Source organism: Nicotiana sylvestris, chromosome 12 (assembly GCF_000393655.2).
Source record: "Nicotiana sylvestris chromosome 12, ASM39365v2, whole genome shotgun sequence".
Taxonomy (NCBI): Eukaryota; Viridiplantae; Streptophyta; class Magnoliopsida; order Solanales; family Solanaceae; genus Nicotiana; species Nicotiana sylvestris.
Window position 1 is genome coordinate 53,816,308 of NC_091068.1, and position 19,846 is coordinate 53,836,153.

The window sequence follows — 19,846 nt, forward strand, 5'->3', positions numbered from 1 at the left end:
TGCGTACACACTACCTTCCCAGAACCCACGTGTCAGATTATACTGGATTTGTTGTTGTTGTATGAGAAGCTGCTTTAAGGACCAAAAATAGTATAGCATAGACCATTCGACTATAGATCTCAATGCTCTATCAACGAGTTTAAATACTCGATATGCTTGCAGTTATTACCTATCAACAGACTCCCCATGACCTAGCTGACCATTTGTACCTCTTCCCCAGGAAAAGACATTCTGTCTTTCTGTAACAGCAAGTGTGTGCCTCCATCCGCATGAAATCAGAATTACTTTCTGCCATTTTAAAAAAAGTAAAATGTCACTTTTTATTTATTTATTTATTTTTTGTTACTTCAAGACCTCTCAGGTAAGGCGATAATGAAAGCACATAGATGACAAAGACTAGAGCACATTTCAGCTGAACTTACAAAGCAGTACCTGATCATGTGGAAATTTCACTTGTACAGGTGAACAATGATCAACATTGTCACCAACACCAACTTGTCCAAACTGCTCATGAGGAAAAACAAGACACCAATTCAATAAGATAAACCTATGGGAAGTTCTATCTGATACTAAAAGGATGTTTGCATCAAGCAACAGGTGATTGAATGCCGCCTTACGCAAAGGATATGCATGATCAAGAAAAACTGAATGGAGGACCAAGTAAAATGATTACGAAGCATATAAACAGATTTTCTCATTTAAATCAAGTTGATTACCAGGTAACAAAATAGGCTGACAATAGTAAAAGTAGGTCGGCCATATCTAGCAATTATAAGTATAACAAGAATAGACAGCGTTGAACGTGAAATGGTGTCTTCCATAAAGGCTTTATTACTTGGCATTAAAATAAAACTGGTTGGAGGGAAGCGACGAAGGGTACATGCCAAGGCAAAAAAATACATATGAAATAACAACCGAGACGCCTGGAATGCAGTATGAACCATCATAACAGAAGGGTTAACAATGAAAAATGAGATTCCAAATATTAGCAATGATGATGTACAAGTGATTTAATATTGGAAAGGTAGTGCACTGATATTCTGGAAATATGTAGTTTTGCGTTTTCTTTTTCATATGTTTTGCACACAAGTCCCTTTGGGTGCCTTTCTACCTAATACATTTAGCTTTCAGTTATCCAACTATCTGTAGCATCCAATTTTGGAAAATAATTTCTCTACCAAAAACATCATAGTTGTGAGCCTAGTTCGTCTAAATATAAAAAGAAACTTTCAGGCTAGAGCTACTTAGAACTCCATATGAACACAACGAACCAAAACAGCATGAAGGAAACAAACAAATCATCTTCAAAAAAATGTACGACAAATTTGCATGAAGACATTAATTGCATGTTGATAATGCATGTGACAAACACTATAAGATATGTCCTAAGAAAGACCTGAGAAAATTCTTGGACTGGCTAACAGAAAAACGTGAGGAAGAATACTCCATTTCTGATACAAATAAACTAAGAAAAGAACATAGACAGCAAAGTGTAGACACAGGCAGGTGGTGCATTAAGTTGAAGTTGCAATGGACATGAGCGGCGTTTTTCAACTGAAAAAATAATGAAACAACGCCCAAACCTTGTTCCAACCCCAACCATAAAGTTCTCCATCAGCAGTAAGTGCCATGGTATGCCTCCAACCACCTGATATCTGGAAAATGAAAATTCTTACGAGATTTAGAGATATAAGAGCACATAGATACGTGCATTTTAACGCATCTCTCAATGAAACGTTTTTAGAAGTATTGTAAGGCTTGTCATGCCATCCCTTCAATAATTGCATCACTGGAAACAGTACCCAAAAGCTTGAATCACAGAATGTGAAACCTTTCTAAATCCTTGCTAATTCCTCTGTTTCAAAACAAGTCATATTTCCTTCTAGTAAGTACTAGAATGATGTCAGTGTAAAAGAAATCTTTTAGCACATTTACTGTGATGAAATATGAACAAGTTTCCCAACAAATACGAAGCAACTTACATTATCAAAGCTCTCTTAATATCCATGTTAAGCCACAATGGAACATATAAGCTGGGAAAGAGGAGGGGGGGGGGGGTTGTTATTATCTAGCACAATTGACCCGCATCATCTTCACCACTGTAATTACACCAACAAAAAGGATTCACATGACATTTAGCTTTTTTTTTTAGATGGTATAGAAGTAGATGTCCCCTCAAAACATCTTTTCTTTTAAATTTGCTAATTAAAGCATCTCATATTTCTTTCCTTCCAAGGATGTTTTGATCTTTTGAACGCAATGAATTCAGTATATCATTTTAGGAAGCCGTAAAATCTATCGATTAAACCTACCTAAGTTTTATTATACAATAGTTGGGTGTTCACGGCCTACCTGTGCATAATATCATCAAATGTGGGTATTATTGAAATAAATCACCCAATTTTTATTCTAAACCCATCTACATAGTGAGTTCATATCGAAAGCAAAAGACTACCAGGCAGCATGCATTAAGACTCTTTATAAAAGCGCGGACTAACTCGAACCTAGGAACTTCATGGAAAGCCTTTTTAGTTATTTTTCTGTAGGGTAGGATTTTCATTCCACCTATCAAAAGCTAGAATTGGGAAAAAATCTCGTTAATTGAGCCTTCTATAAGAAAACACATAATGAGAGTTCACACAAGGACCAAAGCACAAAAAGCCTACTCATCTTAAAGCAAATTCTGTGTTCAGATGAATTCAAGTTAAAAAAATTCCAGTACAAGGAGAAAACTAAAGTTGTCTGGACAGTGTAACTTAGGATAGCTTGCTGCAGGTTTCTTCTTGATTCTCCACTTTATGATTCTCCACATTACAGTACTCCAGTTGGTGAAGGCCTCTTTAAAGTATATGTTGCATTACCCATTGCAGACCAAACAACAGGCTACCGCACACAGTAAACATATTGTTGATTGACTTAATTATTAGGAAAGACTTGATTATATTCTGATTGATTGTAATTTATTTTCCTTCCTAAAATAGTCATAGGATTTAGTGTATAAATATATTTACTTAGGGATGTCAGAAATAGACAAAAATATAGAAATATAAGAAACTTTTTCTTCTTCTCAAAATCTACATAGTATCAGAGTCATGGCTGCCTTTTTGAGGTGAGCTCGCAGCACTAGGGTTCCGTTTTTATCAAAGAGGTTGAGTTTTCTCTCTTGGTGGTTGTCTGCAACACAAACCTCTTCTGGTTCCGTCAAGGCAGATTTGGCTTCCGACGAGGCACATTTTTTTTGAGCAATTTTCTTCAAATATCCTTCTGATTGGGCAGAAAATATGGAGACATTCAAGGAGACGAGTTTTGGAGAAATCTTGTTTTCGGATGAAATTCAACTTCTTCGTCGTCTCCTATACAAACTTGACTCTGCTAATGTTGCCATATCAAATTATGTGCAATCAGGTACTGCCTTTGCTGCTTATCTTACCCTTCTCCATGTGTCTATTTGCACCAGAATCAACAATCCAAGAATTAAGGTGAGCAGCAAAGACAGTACCTAATTGCACATAATTAGATGTGGTAACATTAGCGGAGTCAAGTTTGGTTAGGTGGCGACGGAGAAGCTGAATTTCATTCGAAGACAAGATTTCTCTAGAAACTGTCTCTTTGTATGTCTCCATATTTTCTGCACAATAAGAAAGAAATCTGAAGAAAATTACTTAAAAATAATCTGTCTCGCCGGAGACCAAATTTGTCTCCACGGAATCAAAAGGAGTATGTATTGCGGACAGCCAACAAGAGAGAGAAAACTCGAACTCTTTGATAAAAACGAAACCGTAGTGTTGCGAGGGAGATAACTCATCTAAAAAAGGTAGCAATGGCTCTAATACCATGTAGATTTTTGAGTAGAAGAAAAGGCTATTTGTATTTCTATGTATTTCTTACATCTACATCCCTAAGCAAAGGCATTTATACACTAAGTCCTATGACTATTTTAGGAAGGAAAATAAGTTACATTCAATTTAAAATCAATTAAAATATTATCTAATCTCAATCAGATACAAATCTTTACTAATAATTAAGCCAATCAACAATTATTGATATTCTATTAAGTGTTTTACAATAGCCATATTTATAACTATACACAATACATATTCTACTCCTATTCCATGTGAAACTAGGGTTATTCACATAACTATCTAACATGCACCAATTTTTAACAATTCTTTAACAGTGTGGCACTTGGATAAGCTTTTCTTGCATCATCAAAGCTACCCACAAGGCAACCAGTTAGATAGCCTTTCGATCTCTCTAAGCTTTCTCATCCAATGTAATCCTATTAGCTGGACTATCTAATACTTTAATTTCTCTTATGAGCTGTTCTGGCAACATCTATATTGTTGCAGCCTCTGCACGGGATCATTTGGGAAAGTTAGATTTTAGATTCCTTTGTATTTTTGCCCATCTACATCTTCTCTGCATATTTCCATCTAACATTTTCTATTATTTCTGGAATAAATACTGCATTCTATACTATCCAATCCATGCTTCATATCTTTCCTTCTAAATCTATTAAAGTTTTAATATACTCTAGACCCATAGAATGAACCTTACATTCCCATCTACAACATGCCTTATCAGATCCGTCAAAACTTGCCTTAGCAGACTGGAAACCCAATCGAGATTGTCAACCGAGATTATCTTCATCTATCTTAATTTGCATGTTGAGTTTCTTGTTTGTCCTGCCATCATGAACCAGTTTAGCCCGACGTTGCTGATATCAACGAGCTCAAAGGATTTCTCACCCACCAAGAAGTATGTTTCTCATATTGGAGCCAGTATTTTGAGTTTATGGGTTCTAGATTTAAAAAAAAAAGGCAACTTAGTGGGTTGTTGATAAATTATTTCTAAATATTAAGCAGAATTTTTAACACAAATACAGGATCTGGACCAAAGTTACTGGGTTTTGCTGAACCTGTAAGTTGAGCGGTACCTCCGCCCCTATCTCCATGCTTTTCATGTTCTTGAAGAACGAATCTACAAATCCACATATGTCTAGGCATCATAAGTTACTTTATCAACAGGCTCCTTCTTACACATCAATAATGGTGATGGGATTTGTATTTTCAAAGTAATATTTTAAGCACTTCTCTACCTAATCAATTTAACAGTCTTTCACATATCTAATTCTTGACTTTCACAAAACTCGAAGTGGATCAAGTACTTTGTGACAAGGGAAATAAAATACAAACACGTTAAGATCGCAACAAGAAATATCCATGGAAAACAGTTATCCATTAAGCAGCTATTCCATGTGCAAATTAAGATAGGTTAGGCACGTAAGCCATGACAAAAATCATTTGTTTTTAGGGTCTGGTTCATTATCTTAGCATGCACAGAATATATAAAATCATACACTATAAACAAATTATGGATACATTTTTTTTCATTCAATACCAAAGGCGGGGAGAAGAAATTATTCCGGCTGGCTAAGGCGAGAAAGAGAAAGGCTCGGGATCTGGACCAAGTGAGGTGCATCAAAAACGAGGACGGTAGAGTATTGATGGGAGAGGCCCAGATTAAGCGGAGATGGCAGACTTACTTTCATAAACTTCTGAATGAAGAAGGGGATCAGGATATTGTGCTAGGCGAGTTGGGCATTCCGAGAGCCACCGTGATTTTGGGTACTGTAGGCGCATTAAGGTTGGGGAGGTCATGGGGGCTATGCGAAAGATGAGCAGGGGCAGAGCTATCGGGCCTGACGAGATTCCGGTGGAATTTTGGAAGTGTGTGGGTAGAGCAAGTCTGGAGTGGCTGACTGGGTTTAATGTTATTTTCAGGACGAAGAAGATGTCGAACGAGTGGAGGTGGAGTACGGTGGTTCCATTGTACAAGAACAAAGGTGACATCCAGAGTTGCAACAACTATAGGGGTATCAAATTATTGAGTCATACCATGAAAGTGTGGGAGAGGGTAGTAGAAGCGAGGGTGAGGAGGACGGTGTCTGTATCAGACAACCAATTCGAGTTCATGCCGGGTCGTTCTACTATGGAAGCTATCCACAAGGAGGTTGGTGGAACAGTACGGGGATAAGAGGAAGGATCTGCACATGGTGTTTATTGATCTGGAGAAAGCGTATGACAAGGTTCCTAGAGAGGTTCTTTGGAGATGCCTAGAGGCTAAAAGTGCATCGGTTGCTTACGTTAGGGCGATTAAGGGCATGTATGATAGAGCTAAGACTCATGTTAGGGAGGCGACTCTGAGCATTTTCCGGTTGTTATGGGGTTACACCAAGGATCTGCGCTCAGCCCATTCTTGTTTGCTCTGGTAATGGTAATGGACGCACTGAGACACCATGTTCAAGGAGAGGTGCCATGGTGTTTGTTATTCGCTGATGACATTGTTCTGATTGACGAGACGCGGAGTGGCGTTAACGAGAGGCTGGAGGTTTGGAGACAGGCCCTTGAGTCTAAGGGTTTCAAGTTGAGCAGGACGAAGACGAAATATCTTGAGTGCAAGTTTAGTGCCGAGCCGAGGGAAGCGGGCATGGACGTGAGGCTTGGATCGCAGGTCATTTCCAAGAAAGGCAATTTCAAGTACCTTGGGTCAGTTGTCGAGGGGGATGGGGAGATCGACGGAGATGTCACATACCGTATAGGGGTGGGGTGGATGAAATGGAGGTTAGCATCTGGAGACCTGTGTGACAAGAAAGTGCCTCCGCTACTCAAAGGTAAGTTTTATAGAGCGGTGGTTAGGCCGACCATGTTGTATGGGGCTGAGTGTTGGCCAGTTAAGAACTCCCATACCCAGAAGATGAAAGCAGCAGAAATGAGGATGCTGAGGTGGGTGTGCGGGCACATTAAGATGGATAAGATTAGGAATGAAGATATCCTGGAGAAGGTGGGCGTGGCTCCTATTGATGACAAGATGCGGGAAGCGAGACTCAGATGGTTCGGGCATGTTCATAGGAGGAGCTTGATGCCCCGGTAAGGAGGTGCGAGCGATTGGCGTTGGTGGGTACGAGGAGAGGTAGAGGGCGACAAGTACTGGGGAGAGGTGATCAGGCGGGATATGGCGAGGCTTCAAATCTCCGAGGACATGGCACTCGATAGGAAGCTGTAGAGGTCGAGCATTAAAGTTGTGGGTTAGGAGGTAGTTGAGCATGTTTAGTCTACAGGTGTGAGGCTAGGCTGATAGGATTTAGTCTTAGACTGCTAGTGGCCAGTGTTGTGTTTACACTACTCTTCCGTTTTCATAGTGTCGGGCCTTATTTACTGGTCATTATTTCTGTTTTCCATCTATTCACTGGTTCTTCTGTTATTATTTCCATGATGGTACTGATATATCGTCTCTTTTCATTTTTTCGTCTTCTTGAGTCGAGGGTCTACAGGAAACAGCCTCTCCATCTCATCGGGGTAGAGGTAAGGTCTGCGTACACACTACCCTTCCCAGACCCCACTTGTGGGATTATACTGGGTCGTTGTTGTTGTTGTTGCCTTTCACTTGCAAACTCGTTGAGCATATGTAGTGTCTCTCTTCTTGGAATGCAGCTCATGATTTCATTTGGTTGTCCATGTTTTTGCTTGAAATTAACATGCAGACTTTCATATGCCTTCCATCTCTTGAAAATTGCTGGATACCTAAAACCCATTACTGGACATGTTCCTTTATATGCAGCAATTACATTTCTTGTTACTACAATAGCTAATATTGCAAATGGAGAGTTTCATAGTTTAACACTTCCTAGGTCACAATAAAGTATTTAACAAAAATCTGAGAAAGTTAAAAATGGAAAATACCACACAGATAAACCAGTAGATAGGTCACGATAAAGTATTTAAAAAAATCTGAGAAAGTTAAAAATGGCAAATACCACACAGATAAACCAGTAGAAGTTAATAGCAAAGCACTTTAACAAAGGAGCATGTCAAATTTCAGTAAAAGTCTATGCAAGGATATGAGAACATCTATACAAATATTTCCCAAGGAAAAAGACTTCAGTCAGGTAAATAGTTTGGATTAAGGAGCTATAAAGCATAAAAATACAGATTATAAAGAGGTCAACAATTTTCAGTGCCCGGAAATGCAGAAAATAGAGTACAACAGTTACTATAAAAACTTCCCATCTTTAATCTTAGAAACGTATGCCAGAAAGTTTTCATATAAAAGAATATGTACCTGAGAAGTAAAACTGTCATGCAAAGCTTGAACCTTATGAGGGAAAAGATGATCCTCAAAATCACCATGTCCTAGTTGACCATATTTGCTCCAACCATATGTATACAAAGCACCAGAAGAGGAAACACAGATAGTGTGCCGCCAACCGCATGCAACCATGAACATCTTTTCTCCCTGCAATTCTAGATATCAGGTAAATAGACAAGGGGGCTAAAAACAGCAACAAAGATTAGAGCAAGCGCCGGCAGAGTGCAGGCAGTTGTATATAATATTTGTACAGAGCGTAGCTGAATACCTATCTCAAGAACCAAAGCAAACAGAATATTATCTAAAGTTGTAAAGAGAAAATTCAATATTTTCAGCTCAACAAGTTGAGAACATAGAGGCCCATTATCGCCAGTATGCATGTAAAAGCCAAGTGAAAAGGGGAAAAAATGGGAAACAGACAACATACCTTAGTACAAATTGTTTGCTTAATGTTACAGAATATTGTAGAATCGTGTAAAGATATTCTCTTACCTTATATAGCTAGCTAAATCATAGGAGAGATTTGTAGGATATTTACTAAGCTTTGATAGAGCCTCTTGTAATTGTATATATACATGTACTCCTGAGAATGTGAAATACAAGTTATTCCCTTGAATTCCATGGTATCAGAGCCTAGGGCTCAAGATCTCTGTCCAGCAAAATCGAAACTTTTCCTGGCATCTTAGGAAAAGGCTTCGGCTACTTAGGTCAAAGCTAAGAAGTGAGTAGTTTATCTCACCACCACTGTATGAAGAAAGGGAAGGAGGTTTCCGCCCGGAAGATTCATCTCCGGCATCTGGGCGGGCAGCATGTTAATCTCATGAGCCACCTGTACCTTGTGACTGTCACTCACTCGCTGGTATGTGGGGTCCGTGGTCCGGAAAAACAGATCTTGGCTTGTTTCTCCGGCGTCGTCTCTTCATTCCTGGTACTCTTCTGGTGTTGAATCTCTATTTTAAGGTGTGTTGATTCATTTTGTTTCCATCGTAAGTATTCTGCAATTGTACACTTACTGTTTGGGTAGGGTTCTGTTATTTCTAGGGAGGGTTTTGATTCAATTGTGGAGTAGTCAGAATTTTGGCATTAATTGAAAATGTCTGAAGATAAACCTTATGTCACTTCTGAAATAGTTCCAGCACTAGCCAAAATTACGGAGTATAAACTAAATGGGCCTAATTATTTAGACTGGAGTAGAAAAATCAGGGTATATTTGCGTAGTGTTGAGAAAGATGACCACCTCACTGATGACCCTCCAACTGATGGCTCCCCTCTCAGTTTGAGACATCCAAATCACAGATTCTCTCTAGTTCTGAAATCACTTCTCTCAAAGATGTTTTCAGTTTGGTGTTGAGCACAAAGAGTACTCCATCCAATCAGTAAATGAATGTGCTTGTTGCAAAAGGAGAGGAAAAAAATAATACTGGCAGGTGGAACAATAACAGTGATCCAGGGAGGGGGAACAATAACAGTGATCCAGGGAGGTGGAACAATAACAACAATGCTGGGCGGTGGAACCATATCAAAGGAGGAAACACGGACTTTATTTTCCGCTACTGTATGGAACCAGGACACATGAAACGAAATTGTAAGAAATTACATATTCATAATCAAAGAACTCAGACCACCACTGTTGCTGCTACTTCCCCTTCATCCTTAGAGAAAACTGTTACAATCTCAGCTGATGAATATGCCAGGCTCGCTCAATATCAGAATATAGGGAAAGAATCTCCTCCAGCTCATGCTGAGTCAGGTAACAAATGTCTCATTTCCTCCTCAAACAAATGGGTCATTAATTCTGGTGCCACAGATCACATGACAGATAATTATAAAGTCTTCTCTAGTTTTCGGTCCTGTAACTATAGCCGATGAGTCAACCTATACTATTGAGGGATTTGGGACAGTTAAACCCACTTCATCTATTACCTTGTCCTTTGTGTTAAGACTACCTAGCCTTGCCCCTTTAATTTGATCTCCGTGAGTAAACTCACCAAAGACCTACATTGCTTTATCTCATTTTTTCCTCATCATTGTATTTTTCAGGATCTTATGACGAAGCAAAATATTAGTAAAGGACATGTTTCTGATGGTCTCTACATTTTTGACACATCGGTGCCTCAATCAGTTGTTTGCTAGAGTGTTGTCTCTCCATTTGAAGCACATTGTCGGTTGGGACATCCTTCTCTACCTGTTTTTGAAGAAGTTATGTCCTCGGTTTCACAATGTACCTTTAATAGATTGTGAGTCTTGTCATTTTGCAAAACATCATCGAAGCTCATTAAGCCCTAGAATTAATAAACGAGTTGATTTTGTTTTTGACCTAGTCCATTCAGACGTTTGGGGACCATGTCATGTTGTGTCTGAAGTCGGGTTCAGATATTGTTACTTTTGTGGATGATTTTTCCCGAATGACATGAATTTATTTTATGAAGAACCGCTCTGAGGTGTTTTCTCATTCTCTACTTTTTGTGCTGAGATTAAGACATAATTCAATGTTTCTATACATACATTAAAAAAAAAAGGCAAACTGGTGCACTAAGCTCCCGCTATGCGCGGGGTCTGGGGAAGGTCCGAACCACAATGGTCTATTGTACGCATCCTTACCCTGCATTTTTGCAAAAAGTTGTTTCCACGGCTCGAACTCGTGACCTCCTGGTCACATGGCAGCAACTTTATCAATTATGCCAAGGCCGCCCTTCCATACATACATTAAGGAGCGATAATGCTAAAAAATACATGTCACAATCAATTCAGAATTATATGAATTGGCATGCATTCTCCATCAATCCTCTTGAGAGGATACACCCTCTCAAAATGGAGTGGCTAATAGGAAAAATAGACACCTGCTTGAGACTGCTCGTGCTTTGCTATTCCAAATGAAAGTTCCTAAGAGATTTTGGGCTGATGCAGTTTCTACAGCTAGCTTTCTCATTAACCGTATGCCGTCTTCAGTACTTAATGGTGACATTCCCCATAATGCTCCCTTTCCTAATAAGTCACTATTTCCACTAGAGCCAAGGGTGTTTGGTAGTACATGTTATGTTCGTGATGTAAGGCCTCATGTCACTAAACTGGATCCAAAGGCCTTAAAATGTTTCTTTTTAGGGAATTCTTGCCTCCTGAAAGGGTATCTGTGCTACTCTCCAACCCTAAATAGATATATGGTCTCGACAGATGTGGTTTTCTCCGACAATACTCCATTCTATTCCTCCATTCACACTTCTCTCAGCCAGGGGGAGGAAGAAGAATGGCTCATATATAGTCACTTCACCAAGCTTAGAGCAATTCGTGGATAAGGTTGTTTCGTCTCCTTTCTCTCATGTTGAACAATTGAAATATGGTGTCCCTTCCCGTGCTATTCCTGCTCCAGCAAGACAGCCAATTGTACATGTTTATTCTAGGAGACGAGAGACCAAAGATACATGTCCTGCACCAGCTCCTTCGTCATCAGATCCTCTCCAAGTCAGTCCTCCAGATCTTGACCTTCCCATTGCTCTTCGCAAAGGTAAACATCAATGTCAATCTACATATTCCATTGCTAATTTATCTCTTATGACCGCTTAACTCCTACGTCAAGTTCTTTGATTGCTTCCCTAGATTCTATCTCTGTACCCAATACAGTTAAGGAAGCGTTGGGACACCCTGGGTGGTATGATGCAATACTTGAGGAGATACATGCACTTAATGAAAATCACTTGGGATTTGGTAGATTTACCCGAAGGAAAGAAAGCAGCGGGATGCAAATGGGTATTTGCAGTCAAAGTAAATCTATATGGTTCTGTGGCTAGGCTTAAAGCCACATTGGTGGCTAAAGGATATGCTCAGACTTATGGGATGGATTATTCCGACACTTTCTCTCCGATGGCCACTCACTTTTGTTCGCTTGTTTATTTAGCTAGCTGCTTCTGAGAATTGGCCACTACATCAGTTTGGATATGAAGAATGCATTTCTTCATGGCGATCTCCAAGAAGAAATGTATGTAGAGCAATCTCCCGGTTTTGTTGCTTGGGGTTTGGGGGGGGGGGGGCATGGGAAAGTCTGTCACCCGAAGAAATCCTTGTATGGTTTGAAACAAAGTCCTCGTGCTTGTGGATATTTACTTACCTTTGATAGAGCCTCTTGTAATTGTATATATACATGTTATCCAGAGATTGTGAAATACAAGTTATTCCTTGAATTTCACTTAAATAATCCATGATTCCCAAAAATTAAACGTACAATCTCAACAAGCTGAAACCAAGGAGGTGGGTCGACTATTGCCAGAATGCATGTAAATAACTAGGTGAAAAAGAAAGCACAAACTAATAAATGGAAGAAGAAACCCGAAATTTACCTTACTGCTAACCGGTGCACTTCTTTCAATAGATACAAGAAGATGAACGAACCAATAACTTCAACTTAACGATCCAAATTAGTTCTTCAGGTTCAAAATAATTACACAAAATCACCACAATGTCATTCGTCCAAAGAAGTAAGTCTCTCAACATCCTTAGTAGGGTCTGCTTGGCATTAGCTATGTAGAATACAAAATATTTACAGCCGTCATGCAAACAAAATCCACATATACAGATTACAGACTCAAGGTAAACATTTCAGGGCACTATGCTTCTCTCCTATAATCCTTTTGTTTGAAGCCCAAGGCATAACTCAAAGTGAATACAACAACCTAACCATTTGACACGCTCAATATACTTTCCAAATAATTCTCTCTGAATGATTTCTGCGGATATTCGTTTTTTTACCTTTTCCCCAGTTTCACCTAATCCAGAAGAACTTATAAATCTGCAGATTAAACACTTCTGACACGAAAAGAAAATTGAAAACAAACATTAAACTTTGTGTTGCATGTCAGCAATACATCTTTTTGGGCAATAACAGATACACATTATAAAAATGATTCCATACCACAAAACAATGTTTTAAACCCAGTTGTACGATGTGGTTTCAGTAATTAAAAAATAGCCTGATAGTAATCAACAGAATTCCACACGAGATGCCTACCACAGTAGCTGAAACTTTTACTGGAACCAAGCGATCATTTCGGTCACCTAACCCCAGATTACCATATCGACCCCAACCCCAACCATAAAGTTCACCATCTTCCGTAACAGCAGCTGTATGTTCGGCACCAGCAGCAACCATTTTTACAGGTATTCCCTGCAAAAGAATGTTGTAGTCAGGTAAATTTCAGATATTGTGACACCAAATTAAATATGATGCACAACCAAAGAAATTCAAATTCTTATCAAGTCATTCATCGAGAAAGTTTCATGGATAACCTTTCAAAAAAAAACCAAAAAATTCAATTACAAAATCAATTATTGTCCACCCTTGGATAACTAACAAAGCAGATGCATATCTTCTACACCAGGTTTCGGCTGGAGTACTTACATATCTTTGCAAAATGAAAGCAACAAAGGTTCTTACATCACAAGTATTCCAAATGACGCACTCATAACCGAGTTCAGAGAATATTTTCTCATTATATGAGCAATTTGAAGTTCATCACCACTATATGAATAAAGCTATTAATTTATTGGAATTCAAACATATAAGCTAAGTGAAGCCTTAAGAGTAAGGATCGTTTACACCATCATTTTGATAAGTCACCAGGAATGTCACAGAAGAGTTTGTGAAAGAACAAGATAATAACTACATAAAACGTAACAAACAATTAGGAAGCAATACCTTGAAAGCTTCAATCTTTTGAGGCACAAGAGAGTCCTCTGTGGTGCCAAGGCCTAGTTGGCCATTTTGATTTCTCCCCCAACTAAAATTGAATTGATAACAGTATTAATAGTTGGATTCAAATTGTCAGATGAAAAAGAAGCAGCTTTAGAAATAATAAAATCTTATATCAAGAAAGCGATTCCAAGTATGCAAAACAGATTTCTATATTTTATATTCAGGGAAAACTTAAAATGTGATCCTACTAGTCAGAGAAAGAGACAGGATGATAATATAAAAATTACATAATATAAAAGAATGTGGTAGGAAGTGCTTTTTGTCCTTTGTTTGGTTTGAGCAGAAAGTGGAGACGAAAGGAAATAAATATGTCACTTTATTGGGGAAGACGGAATTGTATTCTTTCCATCTTTCTAAATAAACATAATAAGTCAAAAAGGCTTCAAACTTTCTCTTTCCGTAGTTGATAGTTTATTGAGAACCCTACCATTTTGGATAGTGGTTCTTACTTGTTATATTCATCAAATAAGAGAGCTTCATGTCCTTCCAAAACTTCAGTGTCATGTTTCACTTTTCATGCTTCAAATCTATATTCAAATCTTTAAGTAGGAAATTTGTGGCTGCTATATGTTGGATTCTTTCTGTTCAACTTTTAAACAATGTGGTTTCTAAGCATCCAAATTTTGCCATTAAGAAAAAAATTAAACACCTTCATTTTCATTCTGGAAATGGCCAAATCATAGCAGGCAATTATTTTATTTTTTTGAACTCAAACTAGCAAAAAGTGACAGATGAGAGCCACAAAATTTGAGAACAAAAGTTTGCAGAAGTAATGTTCGAAAATAGAAAGATTGATGAACGGCCAATTTACTTTAAGAAAAAAAATTAAATAGAGAAATGAGACCAGAAGTCTCAAGAGTTAAATATTGATAGAAGTAGATGAACATGGTAAAATTACAGATGCACCTAATTTAGATTGGACAAATGTCATAGCAACACTGGTTAAGGAGACAAAACAAACATATTTATCAAAAGAAAAAGAAGAGAAATGAGCATAAGGTTTACAGATCCACCAAAACAACCGCTCAAGAGCAACAGCAACCAACCTCTGCACTTCGCCTTCCATTGTCACAGCAAGACAATGGCTGTCCCCACATGCAATCTGCTTAATGCATATACCATGCAGTGCTTTTATTGGTTGAGGAGTGAACAAGTCACTGGAGTTTCCATGACCCAATCTCCCAAAATCACCCCTACCAAATGAAATAGAAACAACGCCTGCTGATTTGATCCAAATGCATGCTGACACAATCATTAAAAGTACATGCTGCATAGAAAGTTAATGTTTTTCATGTTCTTTCATTGCAGAAATTATTCTTGGTAGGATTCAATCCACGTATTATGGTAAAATCCAAGCAGAATACTCCCATTTGTCTCAGTGAAGACCATGGGGAGTTGCTAAGATAGCACTGATCATGGGAAACTAAAAGCAAGTTCAATGATAAGACTCAATATACATAGGGCAAACACTCATAACGAATCTACATATATTGGATAAGATGGATGAAAAAAGTAAGGACTACAGGAAATTAAAGATGTTGAATTTTGAACCCAAAAAAAAAGGCTTCATTTCTTGACCATACCATTCTTCGAATAAATTGTCACCACCAGCCAATGCACATACAATTTCAAGTACTTTATGAGTATCGAATTTATTTTCAAAAAGCTTGAATCATCATTTGATCAAGATGTAGAAGTTGGTCTATTTGAATATCTAAACAAGGAAGTTGTATCACATAAATTGGGATGGATGGGAGTATCAATCACAACTAAGGGTGACCAGTGAAATTTTACAACCAAAGAACAATATTCTAAATTCCTTTTTGGCTGGATACATATGCGACCCCTTAAATTTGTCCGATTTTTTTATTTTATTTAGACACATAAACTAAGACTTGTTCTTATTGAACACCAGAAGTGAAAATAAAGCGTGTTAATTAGACACACGGTGCTTACATGGCACAGTGTGCAATCACGCATTTAAGGCGCATGAAAGGCATAACTTTTGAAAGAAAGAAAAAGTAATTTTTTTCTCACTTCTTCCCATTCTCTCTCCTACCACCACCTCCTCTGCCATACCAGCCAGCACCACCTCCCCTTCTACCTTTTCTCTCTTTTACCACTCAATAAACATTACACACACATACAAAAGAAAAATGCACACAATTTTCATCGGAATACACTAGGCACACACAAACACAGTGACGACACTCACAATCTCAAATTCACTCGAACCCCAGGAATTAACCACCAAAGCTGTCATACCCCCACTATAGCACCTCCATCGTTTCGATTTTATAAACTTCATGCTGCCACTAGGCTCCTTCGCCTTATTACTGCTGTCCCACCTCCATAATAATCATCATCTACTGTATCTCCATCCAAATGCCGCCACTGAAAACCCAAACTCCATTATCACCGCCATTCCTACCGCCACAAGCTATTGAAAAAAACTCAAAATAGAGTGAAATGGAGTTACGGGAAGCCGTTGTATTTGATAAAACATAGTGAAATGGAGGTTGGTGTTGCCGACTATTTAATTATTAATGTTATCTAGCGATGAAGGTTAAAAATGGTGGCCGTTCTGATGGTGGGTTTGTGGTCGTCGAGGATGATGGTTAACAAGAGTATGATGATAGCATGAATCTAGGTGGAGATGAAATGGAGATAGATTGTGAGCAATGGTAGTGAACTGGATAGAATAAGATGGTGTTGGATATTGCTCATGGCTTTTGCTGTGAAAAGTGCAGGGGTGTAGTGGAGAAGCTCGAAGGAATTTATGGTGGCTGTGCATGATTTTTTAGAGGAAGGAATCGAGGCTTGAGTGATGGTTCTTTCTTTATTTTTTAGGGAATGTGAGGGTGGTTTTAATGGGGAGCTCTGTTGGCCAACCATGGCAGTAATTAAGAATGGGTGGAAGAAGAAAAATTTTCTAAAAGAATTTTTTTTAAAGATTTTCCACTTGTCACATTTTGATTTGCTTTTTTGGCCACGTACGAAGCGTTTAACAAAACACGCTTATATTGTTTCGCAGATTGTGAAAATTGTGTCTAATAGATATACTTAGGCATGAGTTCAGGTGTTCAATAGGAACAAGGCTTAGTTAAAGTGTCTAAATGAAAAGATTGGACCAGTTTAAGGGATCGCGTATGTATTCAGCCTTATTTTTTTGATGAATAGAACAACACTCTTAATTCTTGAGACTACAAGAACTCGAGGAACGCCAAGAATGATAGAAACTCAAGCAAAGATGGGAAAAGCATATCCTTAATGAAATTATTTCATGAAAAATTGAACAGGTAAAGCATTAAGAAGTGAACTGTGTTTTTCGAGGTGCATGCTTGTACAACGCGGATTTCTATTAACAAAAATTAGTTTACAAAACAGTGAAACACACAAAAATGTATGTTTACCAAGGTATAACGTGACTGAAAAGATAATAACTTATTTCGAACCTATAAGAACAAAAGATATTGAGAAGCTACAAAACAGTGGAAGACTTCAAAGTCAACTCAATTAAAGCAGCACTCTCAAAGCCAGAGGTCTAATACCAGCATCTACCACTCTTTGCTTCCTACATCATTCTATTGTTAGTTAATAGTTGCTGCATGTTGTCACATCTTAACTGGATGTTTAATGTAGCTCCCAATTCATCAGCACTTGTATTTGCCTCTTCGTGCTGTTATAATCTCTTTTATGTTCGCTTTGTTTCTAAAAGTTTAGAGATTTTTATCACATTATTGGCCAACTTTTATGTTCGAACTACATTAAGCAGATTTAGGATCTCACCTCTAACGTTCCATTCTTCGGCATGCTCAAAATAAAATTGCAATATGTAGAAGAGGTAGCTTCACGAATTGCTTCCTCAAGTTGCGTATAAACAGGTTTTGGGCAGTTCAGAAAAGGGACTAGCTAAGATAAGATCTATTAATATACAAACCACAAAAGTATCAGAAATTCTCAGGTTTACTAGCAGCCAAATTCCTGAGATAACACTCATGTTTAATACTAGCTAATATCAAGAACTTACCAGTTATCATAACTTTAACAAAGATTCTGAATAGAATAATGTTTTAATTAGAAGTATTTGATGGAATGAAAACCTACCATCCCCAGCTATAGACTTGCTTGAGGGCCTCAGAGTAAGCAGTTGCATGATCAGCTCCACAAGTGACAGATACTATTTGCTGCTCATCCAATGCACTCACCTGAGTTGGAGAAAATCGATCTTCAGCATCCCCAAGGCCGAGTTGTCCATCCTCTCCCCTTCCCCATGAGACAACGATATTTGCAGCTGCAATTACATGAATTACATCAACTATCCATCACGCCAAAAAGCTTAATAGTTGAGTTGACAGCTGAAATACTGAATCGAGCTCTTCACTTGTTCAGTATTGCATACTCCAAGTTCAACTTTCCATATAAAGTATCATGCAACAAGACTTAATAATTGATTATGTGAGTTGTTGTAACAACATTTTGGACCCGCTCAAAGTCAAATAGACATGTTGGCAATCCAGATTGAGTCAATCTAACTTAATTAAGCATGGGTTACACAGTGCTCCAAAAGAAGCTATCTGAAGCTAACAGTTGCAGTCAAACACCAAGTCATCCAAGTACAATTTTTAAGATCATTTTTTCTAAGAAATTAAGTAACATACACATACAGTGTAAAGATTTTTCACACTATTACTGTAGTTTAACCTACAATAGCAGGTTAGATACCATTTTTATGCTGTAACCAATTAATGCTTATCATAGACCCTAAAACATATTATAACAAGTCTCATCGGTTGAATAATTATTAAAGAGAACTAGGAAACCTGGTTATCAAAAAGAGATTAACCCTAGGGCCAGCACTAGACACGTTATTAACAATGCTTCCCGTCTCTACTGGGGCCTTAGCAAAGTAAAATACCTAACAGAGAGTCGCAAAGAGGGACGAACTAAGTTTAGACAGTATATGAAAGGTAGCCAGAACAGGTGAAGGTTCAAATTGTGGAACTACACAAATTCAACGCACAATATCGTAGCTATATGAGAAATGAAGGAGAACAATGAGAAAGAGGAAGAAGAAAGAAAGAACAGAACTAGGATTTCATTCTCATTAACCATGCTCGGCAATTCCAGTACAATATAAGGGAGCAATGCTCCTTACAATTCCCAATAATCTCCGCGACACTGTTATCCAAACGACGAAATTAACTAACTCAGGACTCAATTGGAAAAGGGCAAGACTTAAAGGGATCAAAGGGAAGTTAAGAAGGCTATTAGTAAAGCTTGAGGGGAAGCCCTAGATGGACTTTACAAGAAGCTAGTGACACGAAAAAAGGAGAAAAAAATATTTAAACTAGCTCGACTGAGAGAGAGGGAAAGGAAAAGCAAAAAGTTTTGCGTTCGTGCTCCACATTTATGAAGCAAAGGTCACATTTTCCAAATTCTGCCTAGACAAGATATGCCTTATTACACATTTACTCTTTTCCTTATTAGAAAAAAAAAAATATACCTTATCTACAAGATGGAAGATCTGTTGATACGGTCTTTAACCCATTAGGAGTACTTTCACAAATGGATGTAGGAAAAATATTTTAATGTTTACTAGAGTTAGCAGGGAGTCTATTAGATAGGCATTAGCGAATAGCAACCTTTTGATGAGAGATATAAACAAGAAGCTTTGAGAACAGTTTGATAAATGCATTTTACCTGATTTTAAGCTCCCGTTTGTCCATAATGTTTTTTCACTTTTTTTCAAAAATCTTTTGAAAACATTGTTTGGTTATAAAAAGTGACCAGTTTTTAGGCACTTGGTTACCTTCCCGAGCACGGCGGCCAAGACCCAAATCGATAATCTCCTTCTTAGGAGGTGTGATAAAGGTCTGTGCACTGATTGCAAGGATATACCCGAGCGAGAACCTCGCGACCCAGCATAGGCTTTGGTGATGGACTTAGACATTG

General features: G+C 38.2%; 1 protein-coding gene across 2 annotated transcripts in view; it reads right to left on the bottom strand.

The window, feature by feature from the left end:
* Window positions 1-19,846, bottom strand: part of LOC104220296 (ultraviolet-B receptor UVR8) — a 48,932-nt gene that overhangs the window by 12,671 nt on the left and 16,415 nt on the right. The window contains exons 2-9 of one of the 2 annotated variants that reach the window (XM_009771134.2): window positions 17,999-18,185; window positions 14,938-15,084; window positions 13,835-13,916; window positions 13,148-13,303; window positions 8,122-8,295; window positions 1,584-1,655; window positions 433-504; window positions 170-288 (exon numbers count right to left, since the gene is read on the bottom strand). In XM_009771134.2, the coding sequence (XP_009769436.1) occupies window positions 170-288; window positions 433-504; window positions 1,584-1,655; window positions 8,122-8,295; window positions 13,148-13,303; window positions 13,835-13,916; window positions 14,938-15,084; window positions 17,999-18,185 (1,009 nt within the window). Of the gene's footprint in view, window positions 1-169; window positions 289-432; window positions 505-1,583; window positions 1,656-8,121; window positions 8,296-13,147; window positions 13,304-13,834; window positions 13,917-14,937; window positions 15,159-17,998; window positions 18,186-19,846 lie in introns of both variants that reach the window. The other variant, XM_009771136.2, reaches the window with a different exon arrangement.